This window comes from Bison bison, unplaced genomic scaffold, assembly GCF_000754665.1.
Source record: "Bison bison bison isolate TAMUID 2011002044 unplaced genomic scaffold, Bison_UMD1.0 scf7180017864163, whole genome shotgun sequence".
Taxonomy (NCBI): Eukaryota; Metazoa; Chordata; class Mammalia; order Artiodactyla; family Bovidae; genus Bison; species Bison bison.
The window spans coordinates 9,332,030-9,347,617 of NW_011494735.1; the positions used below are offsets into that span (position 1 = coordinate 9,332,030).

The window sequence follows — 15,588 nt, forward strand, 5'->3', positions numbered from 1 at the left end:
CTTTAGAGCTGTGCTGTCCAATGCAGCCATGTGTCACACTGAGCACTTGAAACGTAGCTGGTCCAAACTGAGATGTGCAAGTGTAAAATACACAGAGGATTTCAAAATCCTAGTGTGTGTGGAAAAAAAGAACATAAAAGCATCTTATTAATATTTTTATATTAATGCTAGAATTAAGCATTTTAGACATACTCAGTTATAAAGATATTAAAATTAATGTCACCTGTTTTTTTAACGTGACTGTTAAAGAACATTTAAAATTGGAAATGTAGCTCATCTATAGGACAATTCTCTAGTGATGAAGTTTCTGATAAGTGGAATCTGAAAAGTTCTGTAAGTGGAGTCAGAAAAGGTCTTTGAAGAGTTGGCTGACTTGATCGGAAGCTACGATTTATACACAAGGCAAATATGGGCTAGAATACAGAGTATCAGGACACTGGTTCCAGTTACAGAAATACGACCTTGTAATAGTAATCATCTCTGTGGAACTTATATTTCCTCAACTGCAAAATGATCACTGATCATAACTGCTATATTCCCCTCCCAAAGGCAATGGAAGGCTTCAATGAGATGAGATATACAAAGACTTCTTCATCATGTCAAACACTGTAACGGCCAATTATCATATGATGTGGACTGAGAAAAGAAAAAAATTTAGGTTCTAGATTTGATGGTGTCAATTATTCACACTAAAGGACTTTCAGAAAAGACTACAGGCAACTGGAGTCAGTAGTGACAGCTTCAGCGGTTGGCCCCACACTGACTTTAAAGGATATGTAACATATGGAAGGCTCTGGAAACCTGGCAGAATGAAAAGTAGTTCCTTAAATAAATAAACTAAAAATAATAATTCTTGATACCCTGGCCCAGAAGAGTAACATTCTGAAGAAGGAAGCTTAGGGTGGTTGGATCAAATAGACTCTTTCAGGTTACTGCTTCACGAAATACATAACTCCCTAAAGTCTATTTCTGGCATCAGGAAAAGACCCTGATGCTAGGCAAGATTGAAGGCAGGCGGAGAAGGGGATGACAGAGGACGAGACGATTGGGTGGCATCACTGAGTCAATGGTCATGAGTTTGAGCAAGCTCCAGGAGACGGTGAAGGACAGGGAAGCCTGGTGTGCTGTAGCCCATGGGGCTGCCAAGAGTCGAGCACAACTGGACAACTGACCAAGAACACCAAAGTCTTTTCTACTTGTGACTTGTGAAATCACCAACTACTTAAGCAAAATAAATAGCACAGGCATATATGAAATTGGGTTGCTTCCATTCTAAGGTCAAAGCGTGGATTCCTCCTAGTGCGCCAAGAGATAATTTGAATATCTGGGTGGGGGGGGGAGGAGAGTTATAATGAATCCTTTAGAAACAAAATAAGAAAGTGTCCTCTCAGCGCAGTTAATCCTCACTCCATGGATATGAAAGTAAAGTCAGTATCACAACATTTCCTACACTTACAGACTGTGTTTATTTTTCTAAGTTCTCATAATAATATCTTCATTTGAAATGACATTTACCTCAGTATTATCAGGACTTCCCTGGTGGCTCAGATGGTAAAGCGTCTGTCTACAATGTGGGAGACCTGGGTTTGATCCCTGGGTGAGGAAGATCCCCTGGAGAAGGAAATGGCAATCCACTCCAGTACTATTGCCTGGAAAATCCCATGGACAGAGGAGCCTGGTAGGCTACAGTCCACGGGGTCGCAAAGAGTCGGACACGACTGAGCGAAGGCAATCAATCTAATCAGTATTATCTCAGAATAAGCTCACTACAAAAGTTTTCATAACTTTTGACAGCCAAATATTATATTCTGGCCCAGATAACATTTTAATGTAAAGTATAGAAACCAAATTTGCACTTATTTTTTTTTTTTTCAAATGAGAGCTAGCCAGGATGAAAGCCAATAAATTCAGGTGGTCAATTATTGCAGTTTAACTACATTGTTGGAAAGGCCAGTTTAAGGAAGTACAGATCTGAATGATTCAATTTAGTGCTTTTATTTAGAATGCGCAAGAGGCAGAACTTCATTAACTTCCCCATAATTAAGCAAGGACATTTAAAACCATATTAGTAGACTGATTTTTATTACCAGAAAAAGACAGTGTATGGAAATCACTGATCTGTAGAGTCCAGAGATTTACATTTTGGAATGGCTGTGTCACTGACAAAAGTTCAAGGCATTCTTTAAACGGTGACTTTCTTTGCTGAAATAATTCAACATGAAGTCTCATGGCATAAACATGTTCCACATATGTTTTTCTCTAACTAAGTTTGAAGAATGAAAAACTTTTAACTAGTTTAAATCTTTTGTACAGAATTAATCGCAAATTGAGTCTTTTAAAATTAAGGTTATTTCCCAAACAGTAATTACAATTTTAAAGCATCTACTAGAACACACTTTAACTTCCCAAGCAATTTACCATTTACATTGAACACGAGACTATTTACTGAATTCTTACTATGTTCCAGATCCTGTGATAAGTACTTGATGTAGTTTAGCTCATTTAATTCTCACAGCAATCCCATTATGTAATGCTTCCATTCCATACATGAAGAAATCAAAGCAAGAGATTAAGTACTTTGTCCAAAGTCATACAATGAATAAGTACTAGAGCTTAGATTCCCATTCAGGCTTGTCTAACTCCAAAGTTCATGATGCAAATTTATAACATTCCACAGTTACACACAATGTGCAATTATACAAAGCAAGTCCAAGTGATCCAGGCCAAGCCTTAGTGATAATTTATAGAATGTATACAGATGCTGTATATAACTATTAATGCATCAAATAAAAGTTTAAGTGCAAAGTGTCTACAGGCATCATTTAGAAAAGCAACAAAAATTTCATGTCTATCATTGATATTTAAAAACCTAATATTTTACAAAAACTAGCTCAGCAGCCAACGCTAATTCTCTAGTACTTCTAAATGTCCTGGTTTTATGGGAAACTATGTATTTAAGTCAATTACTTTTGTTTTAAATCATTATTGTTACTGCTATTATGTTCCAATTACTGTAGAGTTTTGAACTATACAGATTATTAATCTGATTACCAATATCATGTCTCTAAATTTCCATACAGCACATAATAGATTCTCAATAACTATCTCTGATGAATGTTTGCTTCTGTAAAGATAGTTAGTTTCTAAAATGCTTCATTCTGCACATTTGGATGTAGGACTCAAATTCTGCTAATTCATGAAATGGGTTTCCTGTCTCCTCTCTCTGCAACCCTCCACCCATGCCACGGTACCTCTTCATTCTTTGCTCCACGTGGCCCTGCTGGTATCCAGCCCTACAAGGTTTCCTCCATAAACAATGCTCTACTCAGTCAACAGTAGAAAAAACTCCAGTTAAATCTACTGAAAATCACGTTTTAAACATCTCTCGATTAAAGAGATCTTTTATGTGTCTATTTCCACTGTAAGAGAACACCTTCATCTAGGAAAATAACGAAGGAAACACTAATCATTTCATTTAAGTTTCCTTAGACTTCTATTAGAGACTTTGATGGGATTGCTATCGGCAACTTCATAGTCAATAACCTCTGGCTCCAAGTGAACCACCTGAACTCTGATTCAGGAGCTGACACAAGGAAACCAGAAAGTAGCCTGGTTACTTGGGCTTCCTTAACATTCATTTCACAGCTGGAGGTCACAATTCTGGATTACAGAATAAGTATCTTTCAACCCTAGCCTACAAAATTCTTAAAAGAGATGGCATTAAAAAAAATCTTATCGCTATACGTATATATACACACACTCCTGACACCCGACACTTGGGCTTCCCAAGTGGCTCAGTGGTAAAGAATCCACCTGCCAATGCAGTAGATGTGGGTTCAATCCCTGGGTAGGGGACATCTCCTGGAGGAGGACATGGCAACCCACACTAGTATTCTTGCCTGGAAAAATCCCACAGACAGAGGAGCCTGATGGGTTATATATAGTCCATGGGGTTGCAAAGAGTTGGATATGACTTACTGACTGAGCACACACAGCATATATTTTATATATGTGCATATCTTTTTAGGTTTTTCAGGCCTAAGCAAATACTGAACATCAGTCAGCTTGTTGAAATGGCAGAACTAATCATTCCCTTCTTGGGATGTCCTTGGTGGTCCAGTGGTTAGGACTCTGTTTCCATTGCAGGGAGCACAGGTTTGATCCCTGATCAGGGAATTAAGACCCTTAAGCTGAGAGGCACAGCCAAATAAACAAAAATCCTCTTCATTTCATCCTTCAAAATATCAAAGAAAATGTCCAATTTGAGAGAAAAACCTATGTATAATCATAATATTCTTCTATTTTATCCTCTTATAAAAGCCAAATCCTATAGTAAAAGTTATTTTTGGTCCTGTACAAACATTCAACCTTTACCCACATAATCTGCAGAAACTGATTCAACAACATTCTCTCATTGTCTGCTCAACCGGCAAAGGATTACAAAAATGCTTGCGTTTCTCATCTGACAAACACTGAGTAACTTTCAGATGCTGTGCCCTGAAGAAAGAAAGATAAACCCATTGCTTTTTGCCCCCAAGGCCTCCCAAGGTAGCTCCTGGTCTACAGACATGTAAAAATAACTTGTTTTTTAATGTTTCTTTTTTGTGTGTGTGTGCTGGGGCTTCCCAGGTGGTGCTAGTGGTAAAGAACCCACCTGCCAGTGCAGGAGACATAAAAGATGCGGGTTCAGTCCCTGGGTCAGCAAGATCCCCTGGAGGAGGGCATGGCAACCCACTCCAGTATTCTTGCCTGGAAAATCACATGGACAGAGGAGCTTGGTGGGCTATAATCCATGGAGCTGCAAAGAGTCAAACACGACTGAAGTGACTTAGCATATACTGCACCTTATGGCCTGTAGCCTGCCAGGCTCCTCTGTCCATGGGATTCTCCAGGCAGGAATACTGGAGTGGGTTGCCATGTATTTCTCTAGGAGATCTTCCCAACCCAGAGACTGAACCCATATCTCTCTATCTCCTGCACTGGCAGGTGGATTCTTTATCACTGTGTCACCTGGGAAGCCAGGGCAGTATTGTAAATCCTGCAATGGAAGCATGAAGAGAGTGCTGAGAGGACAGAGGCAGGAACAGTAAGTTCTTCCCAGGTCAATCAGGGAAGGCTCTGATATGACACAGGAGCCAGTACAGTAGCTAAGTAGAAGGATGTCAGTTGAGGATGTGTGTGAGAAGGGTATTATGGGTAAAAGGAGTAGCCTATGCAAAGGCCCCAGGGTATGACTATCTGGAGAGTTCAGGGAGTTTACCAGAATGGCAGTTTGTTACATACTTCAGGGTCATAAGGTAGACAGGGGCTGGACCAATTATTAGGGGATTTAAAAGTAAATATTCTATAATGATATGGAGTGTTATCTTTACTCAGCTCTCATTATTGAGAATGCTTCAATTTATTTATTTAACAGGTTAAAAACAAGTGCATATCCTCCCCTCCCACCTGGGAATGTAATGTACAGCACAGTGAACATGTCAATAATACTATAATAACTTTGTATGGTGACAGACGGGTACTAGACTTATCTACTGTGGTGATTTTTTGGTAATGCATAAAAATATCGAATCACTGTTGTACATCTAAACTAATATTTTAAGCCCATTGTATAATTTATAAAAAGAAAAAATGCATATTAATCACATTTAGAAAAGATAGCTGTAAAAATATAACTGATTATCGGAAAACATTTCCTGCCAAATATTTGACAAGCTTTTTTTAAGTGTTTAATACTAATTTAGATAAGAGAAGATAGTATCAGCTGCATTTAGTAGAATACTGAGGATATGGAACGGAAGGATTTATAAGTACCATAAGGTGATGAGATTGCCTTTCATTTCACTATAACTGGACTTATATCTAATTCTGAATTAAAGTAGTTTAAAATGGACTTCCCTGGTGCTCCTGTGGTTAAGAAGGACCAATGCAGGGGATACAGATTAGATGTGTGGTCCAGGAAGATGCCTTGGGGCAACTGTGCCTGTTCACCACAACTACTGAGCCCACCTGTCACAACTGCTGAAGCCCATGTGCCCTAGAGCCTGTGCTCGGCAACAAGAGAAGCCACCGCAATGAGAAGCCCGCACACCGCAACCAGCGAGTAACCTGCACGCAGCAGTGAAGACTCACTGCAGCCAAAATCAGTGCAGCATAAAGCAAGTAGTTTAAAATATTTAAAACACCTATATTTTACCTTTCTTACAAACTCTGTGGTCCACTGTCTTGCAATTTACTTTGAAAAGTATACCTTGTAAAAGATACTGTATCACTGAATCTTTACAAAGCAGCAGTCTAAAAAGGTAAAAATGCTAGCATTTTCTCATCCTGCTGCTGCTGCCGCTAAGTCGCTTCAGTCATGCCTGACTCTGTGCGACCCCATAGACAGCAGCCCACCAGTCTCCCCCGTCCCTGGGATTCTCCAGGCAAGAACACTGGAGTGGGTTGCCATTTCTCATCTTACACCTCTCTATAAGCACTTGGCCATGCATGTGTGCTCAGCCGTGTCTGACTCTCTGCGATCCTATGGACTGTAGCTCACCAGGCTCCTCTGTCTATGGAATTTTCCAGACAAGAATACTGGAGCAGGTTGCCATTTCCTTCTCCAGGGCATCTTTCCAACCCAGGGATCAAACCTGTGTCTCCTGCATTGACAGGTGGGTTCTTTACCACCTGAGCCACCAGGAAGCCCTATTATAAGCTCTTTACAGGATTTCAAACACAATATTAGCTTTACTGCCTCTGCCACATCCACTCTTTCTTAGCTGCTCTAACCTGGAAGAGATTCATTTTTAAACAAGATCAGATGCACGAACAGCTCTGAGCGCATTACTGAGAAATAGTAATCCTGCTCTCTTCAACACCCAGGATCAGCTAGTTTCTGCCTACCGTCCCCCTCATCACGCATCTACAATCTACATGTTGCTTTTGACTGAAACTTCCTTCCCAGATCCTTGCTCACACTGTGTATCCCCCTCTCTGTTAAGTTTCCCCAGGGTTTCGGTAAGAAGTGGAAGTACTAAAAGGTGAAGACAGAAGACAATGGGCTGATGGGCTGAGGGAAAGAAAGCAGGTAGGAGTAGGAGAAGGATAAGGGGAAACAGCTTACTGAGAAAACAAAAGAGAAAAGAATCAAGCAGAGAAGAGAGATAAGAGAGGAGCAAAGAGGGACCACCCTGGAGGTCCAATGGTTACGACTTCATACAATGCTGGTGGTGTGGGTTTGATCCCTGGTCAGGGAGCTAGGAGCCCATATGCCTTAAGGCCAAAAAACAAAACAAAACATAAAAGCAATATTGTGACAATTTGATAAAGACTTTCAAAATGGTTCATATTAAAAAATGTTTAAAAAAAAGAGAGAGAGAGAGAGAAAGGAGGAAGGTAGGTGAGGGAGGCAAGGGAGCAGGTGAAGAAAATGAAACAAGTGTCAAAGGCCTTCGGATTCACAAATCAGACTTGGGCACCAGAGGAACTTGGAGAGGCTTTGGTCTCCTCAAGCCTGTCTTCACGCTGTCAGATTTTTGAAGAGCACATCTGCCTTTAATAATGCCAGATATCAGAATTCTGTCGTGGGCCAGCATAAGAACAAAATTTCAAGGTCAAACAAAGCAAAATTCTTTCCTTATGAGAACCAAAGTATATGTTGCCTCAGATTTGTAAGATCCCCTCCCACCCCCAAACACACCCCTTTAAGCCTTTTAGAAAGCCAAGTGAAATCACAGTTGGTTATGAATGTGTGTGTGCTCAGTCGCTCAGTCGTGTCCAACTCTCTGTGACCCCATGGACTGTAGCTCTCACCAGGCTCCTCGCCATGGAATTTTCCAGGCAGGAATACTGGAGTGGGTTGCCATTTCCTTCTCCAGAGGGATTTCCTGACCCAGGGATCGAACCTGCATCTCTTGAGTCTCTTGCTTTGGCAAGTGGATTCCTTGCCACTGCTCCACCTGGGAAGCCCCTTGTTACCACTGTCACCATCCTAATTTTGGCCTCAAGGCTACAGAGAGCTGATATCAGAGAGAAGGAAATGGCAACCCACTCCAGTATTCTTGCCTGAAAAATCCCATGGATGGAGGAGCCTGGTGGGCTCCATAGGGTCGAAAAGAGTCACGACTGAGCGACTTCACTTTCTCTCACTGCAGAGAGCTGAAGATGATACAAGCTTTGCTGCATTTTATTCTGTAGTCCCATTGTGACTCCCTGATACAGCATCTGGTGATAAGCATTTTACATGTGTTTACTGAACAATCAGATGAACATAACATTTAATGGAAAACCCTGAAAAGCTGGTAGAGTCCCTCAGAATTCTTTGCACCATCTTCCTTCTCTGTAAACATGAGCCCGATTCAGTAAGACCATAAGCTTTCTGCATCGACCCACAGTACAATTTTATTTTCCTTTGAAGTTTAGATGTTTCTGGCGAGAACCCACACTACTCACAGGCACAGCTGATGTTCTCTTGGCTGCCGGCATTCAGAAAGCTGTCTGAATGCATGGCACAGAGCCGTCTGCCACTCCACTGGATCCGTCTCTGGCACAGGTGCCAAGTCACCCTAGCTTAGACCAGCCCCAGTCTGCAGGGCACTTCAGGCCCTGTCGCCTAGCCTGTGGCTCTCCCGAATGCCAGCAGTCCAGTACAGGATGAATACATTATTTCTTCTTCCCTCTGGTTACAGGGTTGGCTGGCCGGGATCCTCCCAGAGGCAGAGCACTCTGCCCAAACCCAATGAAACACTTCAGATTATTCTGCAGTCCCTTCCTGAGGTTGAAATAAGAGCTCCTTACAGTCTTCAGACCTGTGCGTGAGCATTACTTATAGAGGAAGGGTCACAAACTTATCACCTTCGAGGCCAGACCAGTCCCATAAATGAGTGAATCAAGCTGGGTATGTAAACACCAAGGAAAGATAAGGATTGCTTAAGCAGGAATACATCTCATCCAGCCACCAAACTCCAGGTAATGACTGCTGTATAGGATGCCTAATGCAGTTATATGCCAAATCTGACCTTTTTAGAGAGAAGCAAGAAATCTGATTTGGGGGGGTAAAATCACCAAATTTTAGAATATCAGCAACTAATGAAAACAAAACAAAACTCTGTCCAAACCATTGAAAATCCATCCTTGTGCCAGATTTTGCCTCTGGAATACCATTTTGTGATCACTGACAGAAATTCTAAGCTTTGTAGATAAAATTAATACCTTCCCCAGTTGTCAGAAATTGAAGAGAAACAAGATTCAGATTAATGATAACTTTTGGGCCCTCATGAGTGAGGCAACAATGTAAATGATACATGGAAAACCAATCAAAATCATTTAAGGTGGCATATTTAGTGAATAATATTTTTTCCTGGCTTTTTGTAACCTGGATGTGAAGTGGGACTTCTTCTAAAACTCTCATACTCATTTTCTCGGAATTGAGAAAATTCTCTCCTGGGGCTCAGCCTAAATCTGGAAGATGGTCTGAAGTCTAACCTTATTGGAACAGTTTCTCAAGATGAGAACTGTCCATGCTGACACTGGGAATCAGAGAAAAGCACAATTGCTCCCGGTGCTGGTACAAATCTCATTAACCATCACTGCTATCAATGGCTCTAGTGGACAATATGCAATTCCCATTTATATTTTGTTTCTCTCCTCTTTGGACACGTGTTAGACAAAAAGAAGAATTACAGAATCTCAAAGGTACAATAAGCTTAGAAATCACTGAGTCTAGTGATCAAACTCCCCCCGAATCCAAGCCTGCCCAGAATTTACTATCTCTTTCCCAAGAACAGTGTGTGCTACTGTCGGGCAACTCCAACCCTTAGAGAAGTCTCCTTGAACTGAAACAAGAACCCCTCCACTGGTTCAACAAAAAACATATCAAATGCCAACAATATGACTCATGCTAGTTGCTTTTATATAAAGATGAATAAACTGGGGCACCCTACCCCCTCTGCAAAGAACTCACAGAAATACTTTTCAAATTAAATATCAAACTTCCAAAGATACTGTGTACGAGTAAGCGCACTTAAGAGACAAGGCAAAGTTAACCAATTAAAAAGTTCAGTATGTAAGACAACTCATGAGAAATGAACACTTAAAGGAAAAGAAAAGTTTAACAGTTATGGGGAAATGGTTATGAATACTCATATGAAACTTCTTTCAAAAACCATCTTTTTCTAATCACTCTGGAAACCAAAGGCTAAAAGGAAGACTACTGCCAAGTTCATTACCTACTACAACAGGAGCAGATTTACTCACCCATAACCTCTGCACTTGAATCTCTGTACAAATCCAGATCTCAGAATCACCACCTTTTTTCACTTAACAAACCTTTCCTTTCATTAACATCTGTAACCTTGTTCTGCAATGCTCTCCCTTAAGCTTAAATCAAGTAAAAGATATTCAGTCAACATCCTACCCACTTCTCTAAAATCTCAAATTGCCCAATTAAGAGAAAATCAAGAAAAAAAATTTAGTATATGGTAAAGTTCACATGACAGTTAGCTGCTGAGAAGAGTCGGTCCAATATAAACTTGGTCATAAATTTGGCAGAAAGCTTTATTTCTCCCACTGAGCATAAGTGAAAATTTCCTCTGTTACTAGGATCATGCTACTATGATTTGTTTTTCCTTTGAAAGGCAAGTTCAATTCTGAGTCCTGACCTTAGGTAATTTACATAATCTTATTTCTCAATTAAATCCAATTTCATAGGGTTGTGATGAAGATTAAAGTAGCTAATGCATGGGAAAAAAAAGCTTCCCATAGAAAACTCTCCACAAATGGTACCTATGATTATTGATATTATTATTACAACTGTTGGTCACAAAACATCTTCACACGTTTCTCAAGAATACATATTTTTGTGAGTTCTAACACACTGTATACTCCATTTAGGGGGTGGTGATCATGCCTATTAAAAATCTACTTTTATTTTCTCCATCATTCATGTAAAATGTACTCATTTTACAAGATTATAAAAGTAGAAAGAAGGAGGGAAATTACCCATCTTGTGAATACAGCTGTTAATATGGCAAAATTACTTTCGTGCTTTTTAAAAATAGACGTGCTCTGTTCTAAGTTGTTCCAGTCATGTCTGACTCTCTGCAACCCTATGGACTAAAGCCCTCCAGGCTCCTCTGTCCATGGGATTCTCCAGGCAAGAGTACTGGAGTGACTGTCATGCCTCTCTCCATTAAATTATACAGATGATTCTTTTAACTTAAAAACAATTGTTTATTACAACAAAAGCAGACACATAAATTGCAGTATGTTAGAAAATGTAATTTTAAAAACCTACTTAATTTTCTATCCCCAAGAGATAAATGTTTATAGCACTTTGTTGCATACTCTTCCAAATATGTTCTTATATGTAAAGCTCTAGGTTACGTTCATTTTGATTTTCCAACCCCTAGTGATTTCTTCACACATGTTTTTTGGTGTAGAAGACAATACAATTCCACCTGTACACAGGTAAAAATTTGACAGCATCTCTAACAATCATCACTGGTCCCCTCCAAAGGGCTGGCCTCTTTATTATATTACTTCTAATCCTTACAATAGCCCTGCAAAATATATTCCAATATCCTTATTCTGCAGGGCTAGGCTTCAATCCATCTTTGACTCCTATATTTTCTCTCCTTGTAATAGTATAAAGTTAAAGGAGATTACATATTCTATATCTGAAAACAACTAAATAAACTCGGTTGATCCAAATCCTTATTAGGGGAGCAGAGAAAATAATAATGGTTCTCATTTTACAAAATTTTACAAAGTTACATAGTAAAGATGTATAGGGTTGAGTCTTAAAAAGTTAAGTGTGTTGAGGACACCACCATTTTAACGCAGAGATAACCCTCTGCTGAGAAATATTTAGAGTTGGGATTTTACATAAAATAAAAACACCCCCAAGCCTTCTGCAAGCAATCACTGGTGAGTTGTTCCTGCAGTTTATTTCAAAGAGAAAACTCATAATGTAACTAGGGAGTTTCAGAGCCTCAGTGTATAATCAGTGTAACTTCCCCTGGGGTTTAAAAGCCCTGCTTATCAGGCTATTGGGAAAGATAAACTGGTAATCAATCCATTGACCTGGATGAGAATCCCAGTTTTGTCACTAAATTCCTCCATGACCTTGGGCAAGTGCCTCACCCTCTTCTGGGCTCAAGTGACTTTATCATGAAAACAGGGTATAAAAAAATACCCATCTTCATTTCAGTTCAGTCAGTTGTATCCAACTCTTTGTGATCTCATGGACTGCAGCATGCCAGGCCTTCCTGTCTATTACCAACTCCCGGAGTTCACTCAAACTCATGTCCATTGAGTCGGTGATGCCATCCAACCATCTCATCATCTGTCGTCCCCTTTTCCTCCTGCCTTCAATCTTGCTCAGCATCACGGTCTTTTCCAATCAGTTGGCTCTTTGCATCAGGTGGCCAATGTATTAGAGCTTCAGCTTCAGCATCAGTCCTTCCACTGAATATTCAGGACTGAGTTCCTTTAGGATGGACTGGTTGGATCTCCTTGCAGTCCAAGGGACTCTCAAGAGTCTTCTCCAACACCACAGTTCAAAAGCATCAATTCTTTGGCATGCAGTTTTCCTAATGGTCCAACTCTCACGTCCATACATGACTACTGGAAAAACCATAGCTTTGACTAGATGGACCTTTGTTCGTAAAGTAATGTCTCTGCTTTTTAATATGCTGTCTAGGTTTGTCATAGCTTTTCTACCAAGGAGCAAGCGTCTTCTAATTTCATGGCTGCAGGTACCATCAGCTGTAATTTTGGAGGCCAAGAAAATACTCACACTATTGTCAGAAGGATGAAGTTACGAGTGACAAACAGCTTAGAAAATTTAATTTTCTATTCATATGTAAGATATCTAATAAAAGTAATGACAACTATAATAATAATGTATTACTATAGTGAAACATTTGGAGAAGGCAATTGCAACCCACTCTAGTACTCTTGCCTGAGAAATCCCATGGACAGCAGAGCCTGTTGGGCTATACAGTCCGTGGGGTTGCAGAGTCGGACACGACTGAGCAGTTACCCATAGCCATATAGTGAAACACGGTTGAGTGAATATTATGTCAAGCATTAATCTATTTTACATGAATTAACTCATTTAATTCTCATACCAATTCTAGTAAGTAGTATTATTACCACAACTGTAAAATTAGTTTATTTGTTTATGTTTGGCTGCACTGGGCCTCCCCTGCTCCTTGCATCGCGCAGGCTTTCTCTGGTTGTGGCACGCAGGGTCCATCCTTCGTTCTGGTGCACGGGCTTCTCACTGTGGTGGCTTCTCCTGTTACAGAGCACAGACTCTAGGTGCTTGGGCTTCAGTGGTTGTGGTGTATGCGCATAGCTGCTTCAAGGCACGTAGAATCTTCCTGGACCAGGAATCAGACTTGTGTCCCCTGCACTGGTAGGTGGATTCTAATCCACTCTGCCACCAGGTAAGTCCTATTACCTCAGTTTTACAGAGGAGTAAACTGAGGCAACTTGCCCATGGTCACTTGGCCAGCAGGCAAAGCTGAGTTCTGAATCTAGGCTACCTGACTCTTCAATTATATGCTTTTAATTATATGAAAAGGAGATTCCTAGCATTTTCTTTTTATTTATTTTGTCAAAGTATAGTTGATTTACAAAGTTGTGTTAATTTCTGCTGCAGCAGAATTTTTTACTTCCTCTTTTCCCACTTCTAACAGCCCCTGTGCCAGCCCCCCAGGGAAAAAAATAATACCAAAATATATCCTATTGCTTTGGCAACTTTTGGTGTTTCTAATTATATAATTTTCTTTATAAAACAAATAAAACAAGAAAATAATCTTGAAGCTATCCTGACAAATCTGTTGATTAAAACAAAACTGATATGTCTTTTCCAGTGCTATTATATTTAGGCACACCAGGTAATATTATTAAAAAATTTTTTTAAGGATTAAAACTCTTTCAAATACTAAATACTATTTTAAAGATGGTTTTCATTAAAATCTCTCCCCAATGATCCTGAAAAATTACCCACTGCTCTAAAAGGGATGACACTATCTTAAATTTTCAGTTCTGGGAAAATCCTGAAAAGAGGCAAAGTATGCAATAAAGTTCTAAAACAGATAACAGTCACATTTCAAAGAACTCATTAATCTACTGAAAAGCGTCATCTACAGTCTTTTAACTAGTGGTTCCTGTGTAGTTAAATATTATATGAGCTAGACACTGGTCTGTGGTTATCAGTGAATATATTCCTTGTCCACATTCTTACTCTCTCCCCAAGGCATCACAGCCAAATGATATGCTCAACGGCAGACAAGCACCCTCAGAAAGTAAGCAAGTAAAAACAGAAAATGAACTACAAATGTAGGCCACATATGTGATTTTAAATTTTCTGGTAGCTACATTGAAGAAAATAAAAGTAAATGATGAAGTTAATTTTAAAATATATTGTATTTAATCCAACATATCAATATATTGCAATTTCAACATACAATCAATACAAAAGTTAATAATGAGATATTTTGAAATTTCTTGTGTTAAACCTCCCAAATCATGTGTGTATTTTAATCTTATAAGATACGATCAGATCAGCCGCTCAGTCGTGTCCGACTCTTTGCGACCCCATGAATTGAAGCACGCTAGGCCTCCCTGTCCATCACCAACTCCCGGAGTTCACTCAGACTCACGTCCATCGAGTCAGTGATGCCATCCAGCCATCTCATCCTCTGTCGTCCCCTTCTCCTCCTGCCCCCAATACCTCCCAGCATCAGAGTCTTTTCCAATGAGTCAACTCTTCACATGAGGTGGCCAAAGTACTGGAGTTTCAGCTTTAGCATCATTCCTTCCAAAGAAATCCCAGGGCTGATCTCCTTCAGAATGGATTGGTTGGATCTCCTTGCAGTCCAAGGGACTCTCAAGAGCCTTCTCCAACACCACAGTTCAAAAGCATCAATTCTTCAGCACTCAGCCTTCTTCACAGTCCAACTCTCACATCCATACATGACCACAGGAAAAACCATAGCCTTGACTAGACGAACCTTTGTTGGCAAAGTAATGTCTCTGCTTTTCAATATGCTATCTAGGTTGGTCATAACTTTCCTTCCAAGGAGTAAACGTCTTTTAATTTCATGGCTGCAGTCACCATCTGTAGTGATTTTGGAGCCCAGAAAAATAAAGTCTGACACTGTTTCCACTGTTTCCCCATCTATTTCCTGTGAAGTGGTGGGACCGGATGCCATGATCTTCGTTTTCTGAATGTTGAGCTTTAAGCCAACTTTTTCACTCTCATCAAGAGGCTTTTGAGTTCCTCTTCACTTTCTGCCATAAGGGTGGTGTCATCTGCATATCTGAGGTGATTGATATTTCTCCCAGCAATCTTGATTCCAGCTTGTGTTTCTTCCAGCCCAGCGTTTCTCATGATGTACTCTGCATATAAGTTAATTAAACAGGGTGACAATATACAGCCTTGATGAACTCCTTTTCCTATTTGGAACCAGTCTGTTGTTCCATGTCCAGTTCTAACTGTTGCTTCCTGACCTGCATACAGATTTCTCAAGAGGCAGGTCAGGTGGTCTGGTATGCCCATCTCTTGAAGAGATTTTCCAGTTTCTTGTGATC

General features: G+C 40.1%; 1 protein-coding gene across 4 annotated transcripts in view; it reads right to left on the minus strand.

The window, feature by feature from the left end:
* Positions 1 to 15,588, minus strand: part of SRGAP1 (SLIT-ROBO Rho GTPase activating protein 1) — a 313,186-nt gene that overhangs the window by 169,056 nt on the left and 128,542 nt on the right. The window contains exon 1 of one of the 4 annotated variants that reach the window (XM_010841592.1): positions 10,240 to 11,224. The exons of the other annotated variants lie outside the window; for them this stretch is intronic. Within the exon in view, the coding sequence (XP_010839894.1) occupies positions 10,240 to 10,243 (4 nt within the window). The 5' untranslated portion in view covers positions 10,244 to 11,224. Of the gene's footprint in view, positions 1 to 10,239; positions 11,225 to 15,588 lie in introns of those variants that run through there. 4 annotated transcript variants of the gene reach the window in all.